This window comes from Helianthus annuus, chromosome 1 (genome assembly GCF_002127325.2).
Source record: "Helianthus annuus cultivar XRQ/B chromosome 1, HanXRQr2.0-SUNRISE, whole genome shotgun sequence".
Taxonomy (NCBI): Eukaryota; Viridiplantae; Streptophyta; class Magnoliopsida; order Asterales; family Asteraceae; genus Helianthus; species Helianthus annuus.
Window position 1 is genome coordinate 91,814,331 of NC_035433.2, and position 12,893 is coordinate 91,827,223.

At 46.9% G+C, this 12,893-nt stretch overlaps 1 protein-coding gene across 1 annotated transcript; it reads left to right on the plus strand.

Annotated features, from left to right (window-relative positions):
- Nucleotides 1-341: 341 nt before the first annotated feature.
- On the plus strand, nt 342-1,583 carry LOC110939487 (purine permease 21). The gene has a single exon (XM_022181070.2). It carries the CDS (start codon nt 558-560, stop codon nt 1,551-1,553), a length of 996 nt encoding a protein of 331 aa, XP_022036762.2. The 5' UTR covers nt 342-557; the 3' UTR covers nt 1,554-1,583.
- The last annotated feature ends 11,310 nt before the right edge of the window (nt 1,584-12,893 follow it).

Below are 12,893 nucleotides of genomic sequence, written 5' to 3' on the forward strand. Positions count from 1 at the left end.
AAACATGTTATTTCTTTTTCTATATATATAGCATTGCAAATAAAACCCGTTTAATCACAAAATTTACCATCGTATTTCTCTTCCTTTCATCTTGTATTTCATATCGAAATGATGGAAGCTCAGGAAAAGGTTACAAATAGCATTGGTAAATTTTTCTTTTTTTTCTAGCCAACACTCATGTAATTTTACTTGTACCTTGCACAATAAAATTTGAGCTTGTCCTTGTAGAAAATATAGTAAACATACTTTTGGATGGATTAATGATAAAAATCGAATTATTATTGCTGTTAGTAAACATGTATTTGGATCCATTTCCATTAAATCGAATGTATATTATTGATTCTAGTAGCCAATAAATAAATTTATCCTAGTAACAAAATCTAAAAACCTTTTTTGTGGATAACTCACGTATAAATATGTAGGTAATAGTAAGCCATGATTTATGGTGATTTTTGGTCTTCTAACACAAGTGATTTTTGATAGATGTAGCTGAAATCCAAAAAGATGGAGGAAGGGTTGTACAGTACAAGTGGTTGATCAAGATAGCATCGTTTACCATGTTTGTACTTTCTGGCCAATCAGTTGCAGCAATGTTGGGAAGACTTTACTTTAACAAAGGAGGAAACAGTAAATGGATGGCAACCCTTGTTCAAACTGCTGGCTTCCCACTCATGCTTCCTTTAATCTTTATCCACTACTTACCTTCTTCAAAACATCCTCAACCAATTACCAATAAATCTTCTTGGGTCACCCTTTTGCTGCTCTATATTTTTCTTGGTCTGTTCTCAGCTGCAGACTGCATGTTATACACCTTTGGATTACATTTTCTGCCTGTTTCAACCTACTCGTTGATCTGCGCGAGTGAGCTCGTGTTCAACGCTTTCTTTTCCTACATTTTAAACGGGCAGAAGTTCACTCCATTCATTACCAATTCGCTTGTTCTACTTAGCTTTTCGTCTACATTACTAGTGTTCCAGAGTGATTCTGAACAAACCATGAAAACCACTAGAAGCAAGTATATACTCGGGTTTGTATGCACACTTGCTGGTTCTGCAGGGTATGGATTAATGCTTTCTACAACACAACTCGTCTTCCGGAAGATTCTAAGGACACCAAGCTATAAAGTCATATTCAAATTGATTGTGTACCAAAACATGGTAGCAAGTGTTGCGATTGTAGTGGGACTGTTTGCTAGCGGCGAATGGAAGGATATAAAAGGAGAAATGGAAGGTTATGAGTCTGGCAAAGTGTCATATATGATGACTTTAGTATGGACCGCGGTTTCGTGGCAGGTTTTCACGATCGGATGCATAGGATTGATATTTGAGGTTTCATCCTTGTTTTCAAATGTGATTAGTACTTTAGGGATCCCGATTACGCCGGTCTTGGCAGTAGTGTTTTACCATGAAAAGATGAACGGGTTGAAGGTTATTGCCATGTTGTTGGCCATATGGGGGTTTGCATCGTATGTCTATCAGCATTATCTCGATCACTTGAAGGAAAAGGTCGAGGCTAGAGTAGCAAATCGACAACTTGATCTTATAGAAATATGAATGAAAAGTATGGTGCATGTTTGGATGTTATTTTTCTAAACAATGTACATGTCATAAAAAAATAAACATCGTACCCTCAACAATAACCAACTTATTTAAATATGACAAACGGGTTAGTGTGTTGTGCTCTATCACAAACAAGGTCTAAAAAGGGTAAAAAGGTTGTAAAGAGTTGACGAGTTTAATTTATAAATTATATAAATTTCTTTAGTTATTCTTATAATTTTAAATTTAAATGGGATAGGATATGTATCACTCAACATGTCCCATTAGATCAAGGAAAGTAACGATCAACAAGGGTAAATTTTATCAAACAAGTATCAGACTAATAGCACCCATCAAATTTTAATACTGACTTATTTTATCCCCAATCAAACTCATTTAAGACATATAATAATGAAGGGGTATGGTCCCAAAAAGCCGCGCAAACCTCCGCTCAGGTTGCGCGTGAGACCATACTCCTTATTTCAGTAAACTTGTTAATAAGATCCTCGCGCGGCCTACATCACGTTCTGATCTATCCCGCGCGAGGCACAGCCCACAAGAGGCTCAAATATCAGCACTTAGCATAAAATAAGGGAACAAATGAGCATACTAAACCCGCGCGGGTTAGTTTGCTGCCCAACTAGAACCACACAGTAGTGAAGCGCAAGCCTACCTACAGTGGTACACAAGGTACAAGTGGCAGTAAAAGGAGCCAATGAGCGTCCAGCAGGCTCTGGTCAATCGTGCGCCACGATCGTCTGACGAGAAGTACACAAGGACGCCTACGTGGCACCAATCAGAGGACGGAGACAACTGTCCCACGATCTCCACTTGTCTGCTGATGGCAGAAGGACAACAAGGCCGACAACAATGACACGTGGCTCCAATCAAGGTGCGCCAGCACCGAGGAACGTCTAGAAGCCACTAAGCAGTCGACGCCAGCGAGACAAAGAGCATATCCGTTATGTTGTCCGTTTCCGGCCCAAGGCCCATCAGCCCATAACCTCTTACACCTCTCCGGCTATAAATAGAGACCTCATTCCACAGGTTAAACATTCTATTCCCTCTACTCTTCACTCTTAGCACTTAATTACTCCCAAAGCAGTCGCTTATTCTCACGCCGGAGCCTGGTTAAGAGGGAAACCCCCACATTCCCCTCTTAACGAGCAACGGTGTTCTGTTTTGCAGGATCGAATTATGAAGTCGGAGCTCAAGTATCCATAAGAAGATTAACCATCATGAAAGAAACATAAACCAAACCGATTAGTTCCCTAATTAGTTCAGTGTTTCTTCATTGGCGCCCACCGGTTTTTTCTATAACCACCCTCATCTTCTTTTATTTGAGCCTTTAACATCTTTTCATCCTTCGACTATGGCTGGTCAAGGAACCATTCCAGAGTTCGGCTTCGGAGCCAACTCTAACACGGCGTTGGGTGAAGGAATCCAAAACTTCCAAGCCCAACAAATCGAAGAAATCGGCGAAGTTGAAATCACCAATACTGGGGGTCCGCGCGGGAGCATCACCCAAGTGGTCACCCCAGGGAACAATGGAGAAGGACCCTCGAACCCAGCGCCAGCGCAAAATGTTTTGGCATTGCTAGGCTTACCAGAAGGCGAAACTCCAGCTTCCTGGTATGCCAAGAACATTGCCACCATCAATGCAGCATACCAATCGCTGATCGCGCAGCAAGCAGTTTTGACGGCAGAACCGTCCTTGGTCACCCCTCAGAGTCAGGGGGTGCGCCAAATGCCCCCACCAGCCAATCTACAAGGCAGAATCAACAGGCCTCCCCCTACAAGACGTTTGAGCGTGCCAGACACGCGTGATACAAGAGGGGAGACGGATAGTTACTACGACTATCCGTCAAACCTTCAACGAGGCCCTGTTCACAGCCGGCTCACGCCGCGCAACATGAACAACGAATGGGAAGAAACAGACCCATATGATCCCACATGGGAAGATGACGAGGGTTCATCAGTCTTTAACCGCTTGCCAAAAAATCATGAATACTTCAAACCGAGACAGCACATTGGTTACACAGAAGAAGCTGAAAGAGATTTCCGCCTGGCGTACCGACCAGCGGAAGCCGCGGAACACTCCAAGTTCATCCCGAAAATTGCACCCGCGCCGCTTTCACGAGAGAAGTTACCCCCGACTGTCGGGAAATTCAACGGATTGACTGATCCAGACGATCACGTCAGAACATTCACGAGTGTGGGCTGCATGGGAGGATGGAACATGCCCATGTGGTGCCACTTGTTTATCCAAACCCTTACCGGGGCGGCTCGCGCCTGGTTCGATAGCCTTCCGCCGGGGAAGATCAAATCATGGGTAGATTTCGAGACTCAGTTTTTGAGCTATTATTGACGCATCGTCGCTACCAGCGCGACACAGCCGAAGTAGAGGATATTTGGCGAAGAGATGGTGAAGGTTTGGAGGACTTCATCACCCGTTTCAACAAAGAATGTTTGGAGATAGACTGCGTCAGTGAACAACTCATGCGTTGTCACTTCAAAAAGGCCATACGCTGTGATAGTCTCATTAGAACTATTACAGGTAAAGATGGAATGCCGAAGGAGTGGGATAAACTAATGGAGGCCGCAAAAATCGTCGCGCAAACCGAGGAGTCCCTTACTGGTAACAAGAGTTATTACTCTGAAGATCGATTCTCCAGAGGAAACACGCGCGACAACAACAAGCGCAACAAATACAAGAGTAACGACTGGAAGTCTGGGAGACCAAGAGGCCACGATGACAGGCCGCGCTATAGAGAAGATGCGCGTGAAACAATTGACCGAATTGGTTACAAGAAGGCGGTCAGAGACGACAATCGTGACAAGCACTGGACTCCGCTCACGAAAACGCCGAAGGAGGTATTGATGACGGAGAATCACGATTTCAAGGCTCCCAGGCCAATGACAAACAAGAAAGGGCAAGACCCCAACTTGTACTGCGATTTTCACAAAGATTCAGGGCACCTGACCGACGACTGTTATAGCTTGCGCCAAGAAATCGAGAGAGCGCTCAAAAGCGGTAAGCTAAGCCATTTGGTGAAGAACGTGCGCAAGGAAACCCGTCAACTCCAGCGCCACGATGAAGGGAACCACAAAAAGGTCCGACGACTAGAGACTCACATGGTCAACGGACCTAGGTATAGCGCGAAAGAGAAAGGCAAACGCCCCTATGAACCTTCTTGGCAAGAGCAGCAGGTCATATTTCCGGTAGTGCGCGGCGGTCCTCGCGCCACGCGTCCCGTCGTCATTACCGGTATAATCGGTCATTATGAAACAGAATACATATTCATCGACCCAGGAAGTACAGCTGACATCATTTACGAACAGTGTTTCAATCAGTTTGATGAAGAGGATAAAGCGAGACTCGAGCCAGTCGATTATCCTTTGTCTGGATTTTGCAACGAGATGGTTTTCCCACTCGGCCAGATCAGTTTCCCCGTCACGTTTTCTGACGGGAAACATTCAAGAACGACAAATGTAAATTTCATGGTGATGCCGGTAAAATCAAGGCATGATGTGCTAATTGGGAGGGAGACCCAGGGCGAGTTAAACATGGTAACCTCAACGCCCCATTCTGCGATAGGGTTCCCAACCAAAACAGGAGTGGCAATCATCTATGCTAAGAAGGAAGTGATGTCAACCGAAGAAATGCGCCCAACAAAAGCGGCGAAGGTCTCCACGACCGAGCCAGAGAAATGGGTTTTAAACCGCAAATACCCAGAGCAGACTGTGACAATTGGCCACGCCATTTCGTCAGACATCCGAACGCGTTTAAAGCAATTGTTGTTTCGAAACATGGATATATTTGCCTAGACCCCGGCAGACATGACCGGTGTCCCGCGCAACATCACCGAGCATTGCTTAAACACGTACCCCTCTGTCGAGCCAAAGGTCCAAAGAAGGCGCAGTCTAGGAGCAGACAAGACGAAAGCAATGAATGAGCAAGTATGTGAGCTGCTCAAAGCCGGGATCTTGCGAGAGGTAAGATATCAGAGTTGGGTTGCGAACCCAGTGATGGTTGAAAAGTCAAACGGCGGATGGCGCATGTGCGTAGATTACACCGATCTCAACAAGGCGTGCCCAAAGGATTGCTATTCCTTGCCTGAGATCGATAAAAAAAATAGACTCTCTCGCGCCATACAGATGGAAGTGTTTTTTGGATTGCTACAAGGGGTATCATCAAGTTCAGATGAAACTCGAAGATGAAGACAAGACAACCTTCAGGACTGATCTTGGAATCTTCTGCTACACAAAGATGCCGTTCGGCCTAAAGAATGCAGGCGCAACATACCAACGCCTGATGGACAAGACCTTCGCAGGAGACATCGGAAAGCATATTGAGGTTTACATCGATGATCTAGTGGTTAAAAGTCCCGAGGAGGACCAAATGTTGAAAGACATCGAAAAAACGTTCAACTCATTGCGCAACGTAAATATGAAGCTAAATCCAGCCAAGTGTTCTTTTGGCATGGAAGAAGGGAAGTTTCTAGGCTTCATTGTCACAAACGGCGGTTTCAAGGTGAATCCAGAGAAAGTACAAGCCATAGAGCGAATACCCTCACGCGAAACATCAAAGAAATGCAACGACTGGCCGGCCGACTGGCCGCGCTTAATCGTTTTCTCTCCAATCACGCCGCAAAGTCGTATCCCTTCATTAGCACATTGCGCAATTGTGTGAAGAAACAGGAGTTCAAATGGACCCCGGAGGCCGAAACAGCTTTTCAACAAATGAAAGCGTGTCTGATAGAACTCCCTACCCTGACTGCACCATTCGAAAAAGAGCCCCTCGTACTGTACTTGTCCTCCTCGGATAAGGCAGTAGGGTCAGTATTATTGGTCGACAGAAACGGAGTGCAAACTCCGATCTACTATGTCAGCAGGGTACTCACTGACCCAGAGACAAGATATTCCACAATGGAAAAGCTGGTTCTTGCGCTACTACACGCCTCCCGAAGGCTGCGCCGATACTTCACAGGCCACGTGATAACTGTGCTTACAAACTTCCACATCGGCACTATACTGCAAAAGCCTGAGACATCAGGCAGGTTGGCGAAATGGGCCACTGAGCTGGGGGGCCATAACATCTTGTACAGGCCACGCCCAGCCATTAAGGGTCAGGTCCTAGCCGACTTCATCACAGAGGTGTCGGCCGATAAAATCAAAGAGTGCGAGCTGATAGAGACTCCCGAGAAAGATGCAACTGATGAGACTTGGATGCTTTACACCGACGGGGCATCAAATGAAGACGGCGCGGGAGCAGGATTGCGCCTAGTAAGCCCGGAGAATCACGAATTTACTTACGCCATAAAGTTGGACTTAAAAAACACCAACAACGAGGCGGAGTACGAAGCATTTTTGGCAGGCTTACGCCTCGCCATCAAAATGGGAGCCAAAAGTTTACGAGCGCATGTCGACTCACTCCTGATAGCCAGCCAAGTCAATGGCATATACGATGCGAAGGGAGAAGTCATGGCTTTGTATCTGGAGCAAGCAAAAGAATTGCTCCAACAATTCAAATCTCACAAGGTTATACACATCAATCGCTCCGAAAACAAACCAGCTGATGCCTTGAGCAAGCTTGCTTCGACTTCTTTCCAACATCTTGCCAAAGATGTAAGGATAGAAGTACTCAAGAATCCATCAGTATTATTGCGACAAGTGAACGCGGTCGAAATGGGGCAACCATCATGGATGACCCCAATAATCCAGTACTTGCAAGAAGGGGTACTTCCTGAAAACAAGGCGGAAGCAAGGAAGATTCAAAACAAGGCCCTACACTATGAAATGAATGGCGGTATTTTGTACCGAAAATCCTTCTTGGGACCACTACTGCGCTGTGTGGACTCCCAAGATGCGAACTACTTGATAAGGGAGATCCACGAAGGGATCTGCGGCATTCATTCCGGACCACGGATGGTTGTCGTGAAGATCATGAGCGTCGGTTACTACTGGCCAGGGATGCATGTCGACGCACTCAAGGAGATCCGCAAATGTGACTCTTGTCAGAGACATTCTCCAAAAACACTGCGCCCCAAGAACGACCTTATCCCTGTATCCACTGCATGGCCCTTCCAGCAGTGGGGAATTGACATGGTTGGACCCTTCCCGGATGCTCCCGGCGCCGTAAAATTCATCATAGTGGCCGTTGATTATTTCACAAAGTGGGTGGAGGCCAAAGCTCTTGCATCGACCACAGCTATGATGGTGCGCAAGTTCATCTGGGAACACATCATATGCAGATTTGGCCTCCCGCTCAAGATTGTAACCGACAATGGCACAAACTTTGCGTCGGAAGATCTCCAGAAGTGGATGAAGGAGATGAGAATTGAACACACTTTCACATCTGTTGCGCACCCCCAAGGCAACGGACAAGTGGAAAGCGTGAACAAATGCATTGTCGAGGGAATAAAGGCCAGACTGGGCACAAGGCGACGAGGCTGGGTTGATGAGCTCCCGAGCATCTTATGGGCTCATCGAACCATGCCAAAAACGAGTACCGGCGAGACCCCTTTTAGCTTAGTCTATGGCTCAGAGGCGGTTATCCCGGCGGAGATTGGTCTACCCTTACCGCGCATGACAGCGGTCAACACAATCAACAACGAAGCGGAGAGACGCCTTGACTTGGACTTGTTAGAAGAAATGCGCGAAATCGCGCGAATCAGAGAAGCCAAGTACAAGACCCAACTGGAAAGGTACTACAACACAAGGGTCCGCATTTGTACCTTCACCCCAGGAGAATTCGTCTTCCATGACAATGAAGCGTCAAATGCGGAACGTCCAGGAAAGTTGGCACCCAAATGGGAGGGCCCATATCTGATCCACGAGGTCCTGGGCAAAGGGGCCTACAAGTTACGCACCCTAGATGGCCACATCTTACCACGAACATGGAATGCGCAACAACTGCGCAAATGTTATATGTAACCTACTTCGGCCTTGCGCCCGTTTTACTTTCCTACGTCGGCTATACGCCATTAGCAATTAGTGTATGAAGGCCTAAGCGCCCATTTCCAACTTAATGAAAGCATATGACGTTTTCTATTACGTCTTTTCGTTACAAATGCATGCTAAACTTTTGATTAGCGCGAAAACACTCCAGCATTTTAGAGTTTGTTAAACAAGAACCGCCTCCAAGGTCCTCCGCGAACAAAGCGCGAGACCGGGCGGTCCCCTTTTACTTGAAGACACTTCCATTTATTCGAGCTAATTTAACCTAAGTTTTGACAGCAATGCAATAATTGCAACGGAAAAAACAAAAACAATTCATATAATGTAAACATGCGCAACAGCGCAGCATTGCACAGTCAAATTACAAAAGAAAATTACAAAACGCCTATCAACAGCCTACTCTAATTCATCATGTCGATCACCAGCATCATCGCCGTCATCATCGCCATCAACATCGTTGCCATCATCATCACCATCTCCACCGTCATCACCAGCTGGCTCTTCATCAGACAATTCAACGGTAACCGGTGGATCGAGAATTGTTTTAAGACGCTGACACCAGTCGTCTTTCTTCAAAGCTTCCACAACCAGATCCATAACAGGCAAAGTAAGGTTGTCATATGAATTTTCAGCATGTGCAAGCGCGGCATCAGCCTGTTCAGTCACCGAGCAATGGCTCACATCAAATTCTTGACCAAGCATCTGCTCAACATGACTGGCACATTCCAGATAGCCCCCTCGATGACCCACCGCGCGCGCAGCATCCGTGAGAGCAGCAACGGCGCGATCTAGCTCGCCAGCATTAAGGATGGAGTTGGCAACCTTCAACAAGAGCAGAACATTAAGGAAAACCCTTAGCAAAATAAAAGCATACAAAAACACAAGCACAAACTTACCAGCACTACTCCACGAGTGCGCATCCATTCAGCCTCAGACACAAGCGTGTCAACGATGCCTTGGGCCTCTGAGTAGTTGGTCTGAGCCACATTAAGCGCGGCGGTGCTAACAGCACACGCCTCTTCAGCAGTGGCAGCTTTGACTTTCTCTGCCCCCAGGTCGATCTCCAAGGACTCGCATTTATCAATCTGCTCATTCAAGCGGCGTTTGAGATCGGCAATCTCAACGTCCTTGGCCTGGAGATCTCTATCCTTGCCGGACAACTGCACCTTTGCCTCAGACAGCTCAACCTGAGAAGCGACAAAAAGACTTAGGCCATTTTGTAAACATAGCAAGAAAAAGCGAAAATAAGTAAACTAACCTCCATCTGCTGCTTGGCAGCCTTCTCACCATGCGCCTCTTCCACCTTCGCTGTCAATTCAGCAACCCTAGCTTCCAGGTCAACAATCTTCTGCCGAGCCGCGTAGGCGCGGTCGTTATCCCTTTCACAAATGCGCTTAAATTCAGCCTTCTCCTTGGCCAGTTGCTGTTCAGCATTTTGGAGTTTATTTTTTAGGCCCTCGCGCCCCCATTCTTCGGCCTTCTTATCAGCATCGAATTTGGCCTTCTCCTCATCGAAAGCAGCTTTCGATTTGTCAAAATCAGCAATGCGCTTTATCATGCGCTCGCGATAACCCTCCCAGTCTGCTCGCTCCCTAACCATCGTTCGCCACTCTCGAACTATCTGATGATTAGCGGCGCGCGCATTGGCTTCTCCAAGCACGAAAGTTCGATACAACAATTCATGGGTCTTCGCCCTTTGCCGGTTAATCTCTCCAGGAGTAAACGAGTTCAAGAACCACTCGCGGCAAGGGCCGAATTCCTGAAACGTGTCTTTTTGCTTCAAGCTCCAGGGAGCTTGGTGAGGAGCATCACCACGTTCTTCTTCAGTATAAGTCTTATAATATATGTCGCCAACAGTGTCCTTCGCCCCAATAACATTTGGGTTATAACCCCCAGCTCCACCAGAGCTCGCGCCACTAGAGGTATATCGACCCGACCCCTTAGAAGTAATGATCTTCGAACGATCATGGGTCTCAGCATGCGCATGGTGGGTGGGTTTGGCGACTTCAGGCCCCTGAACATTGACAGGCTGTTCCATAGCCTTCTTCTGCTCCAGTTCCTTCTCCAAGGCCCTCTTCTTCGCCTCTTCGGCTGCCTTTTCCTCCTTCGCCTTCTTCCTTCTCTCTTCTTCATCCTTCCTCTTCTTATCCTCCTCAATTTTCTTTTTTCTTTCTTCTTCTCTCTTCTGATTTTCCTCCGCCTTTCGCTGCGCCTCAGCAGCCTTCGCAGCATCCTTAGCAGCAGTATTAGAAGACTTGATGGTAATCTTCGGCCTCTTCGACCCTGGCTCACTAAATTTGACACCCTTCTCAGGGGTCTTCTTCTTGATCTCTGTGAAAATATTACAAGTACGTCAAGCAATGAAAATAAAAGTAAGGGAAAAGAAGCCAAGAACGTACCAGGAGAAAACTTATACAACGAGCGCAGGTTGCTCGTTTTCCCAACCAAGGGAATCATAGCAGCAGTGTACGCGGAAGCCACACCAGCCGTGGCCTCGCTTCTACCCCTTTTCCTGCCAATCAACTGGGCAGTAGCTTCTTCTTCTTCAGCCTCCTCATCCTCAGGCACAGAAGGGGTCGCGCCAGCACCAGGGTTACGAGAACCCGCGCTCCCAGAGCTTTTTGAGTCGCATGCCCCAGTTTTTGCCTTAGCTGTACGCGATAAGCCTTCAAGTGAGTCACTGATTATCACATAATCGTCTAAGTCACTTTGTCGAAGGCGAAGAGTACCTTTAACAGCAGCAGTGGTTGCGCGACTAGTGCCAGTCCCCTTGCTGGTCACTTCAGAATCCACCTTTGTCTTCTTCTTCTTCAAGGGTTTCTTCTTCTTCTCTTCTGGGTCAATCCCCAGGTCGCGCAACACACCTGCAAAGATGTTAGACCACGAACTTAGCTCGCCGCTGGAAGACCCTACTGACTCCTCGCTGGAAAGATAGAGAATCTCTTTCCCAGCAGAAGTCACAGAGCGCAAAGGATGAGGTTTAGGAAATTGCGCACCTTCAGTCGTGGTTGGCGGCGAAGCAAAGGCACCATCAACCGAATACATGAAATTGCCCTTGATCTGGTCATACCAGCTCTCCTCGTCATCGCGCAATGGGCGCACGCCCATAGACCCACCAAACGTGGCGAAGGCAGCTTGATACAGTTGCGCCTCTACACGTGAATGCAAATAAGTAACAATTAAAGCAAAATACTTGGAAAAAGAAAAAGGAGATAACTGACCTTGATCGCCGATCTTCAGCACTGGAACCTCCTTGCTGTTGGGTGACCACCGGTCACTCATCTTCGCTGCCACTAACACGTTTTCCCCAAACACCCGATTTGGGGTTGGGTTCAACTGTTGATACCACCGAGCATTCTTAGGGATCGGAAGGTCTTCCTTCGGTATCGCTTCAGTCCAATCCCTGAACGGCATGGCAATCGGCAACACTTCCTCACGGATGAAGAAAAATTTGGGTTTCCAGTCATGGAAACTCTTAGGAGGGTTTAGCAGAATTTTCTTCGCTGCACCTCGACTTGCAAAAGAAAAGAAACCCATTGTTCTTTGCAGTTGGTAGAAGGCTCGTAACTTCTCCACCGTTGGCTCGATGCCATGAGATTGGCATAGAAACTCAAAGTGACGGACTCTGACCATCCCAGGTGGGCTCATCTGAGAGAGATGGAAGTTGTAATGATGTAGTATACTACCCATGAAGTTTGTAGCCGGTAACCTAAAGTTACCCTGAAGAAAGAAATCTTCATATAGGGTAATATAACCCGGTGGTGCATCAGCTGCGGTCTGGCCCTGAGCCGGATACCGGGCATCCCACTCCGGTGGGAATCGGAAACTCCGAACAATCTGTTCGAAGAGCCCAAGATCCCATTTGAGGACGGGAACAGGACCCTCCTCAGCAGCAACAGCCTCTTGATGTTCCTCACTCATTATATCGAAAGAAAATTTCTGGAAAAAACTTGAAGATTTAAAGAAGTCTTGAAGATTTGAAGAAAATCTTGAAGTTCTGTGAAGAACACTTTGAAGATTCAAGTAGAAGAGGAGAGAATGGGAAATCAATGAAGAGAAGTGAGAACCTCTCACATCTCTTCGGATATATACCCATCGCATTTAATGCGATGGGTAAACGTGCCGCTTTCGCCGCTAGGCTAACCAATGAGAGGTTGCCACGTCAAGCGGAAAACCAGGAGTGGCAGTTACTCTCCTGACACGAAGTACAACCGTCGCAGTCGGCATGATGACATCCGTGCCAGGGGTCAACTCAAACGTCGCACTCAACGACTTATCCCACCAACTTGTCAGAGTTCAAATTTCGAAGTTTCCCGCCATAAAAATTACAAGTAACTTTAGGCAACAGTTACATGAGCCGCGCAAGCTAACGTTGCCTTTAACAACCTTGCGCGC

What these genes read in the sequence shown, in the direction of transcription:
- LOC110939487 (XM_022181070.2), top strand. Translation starts at nt 558, where the DNA reads ATGTTTGTACTTTCTGGCCAATCAGTTGCAGCAATGTTGGGAAGACTT.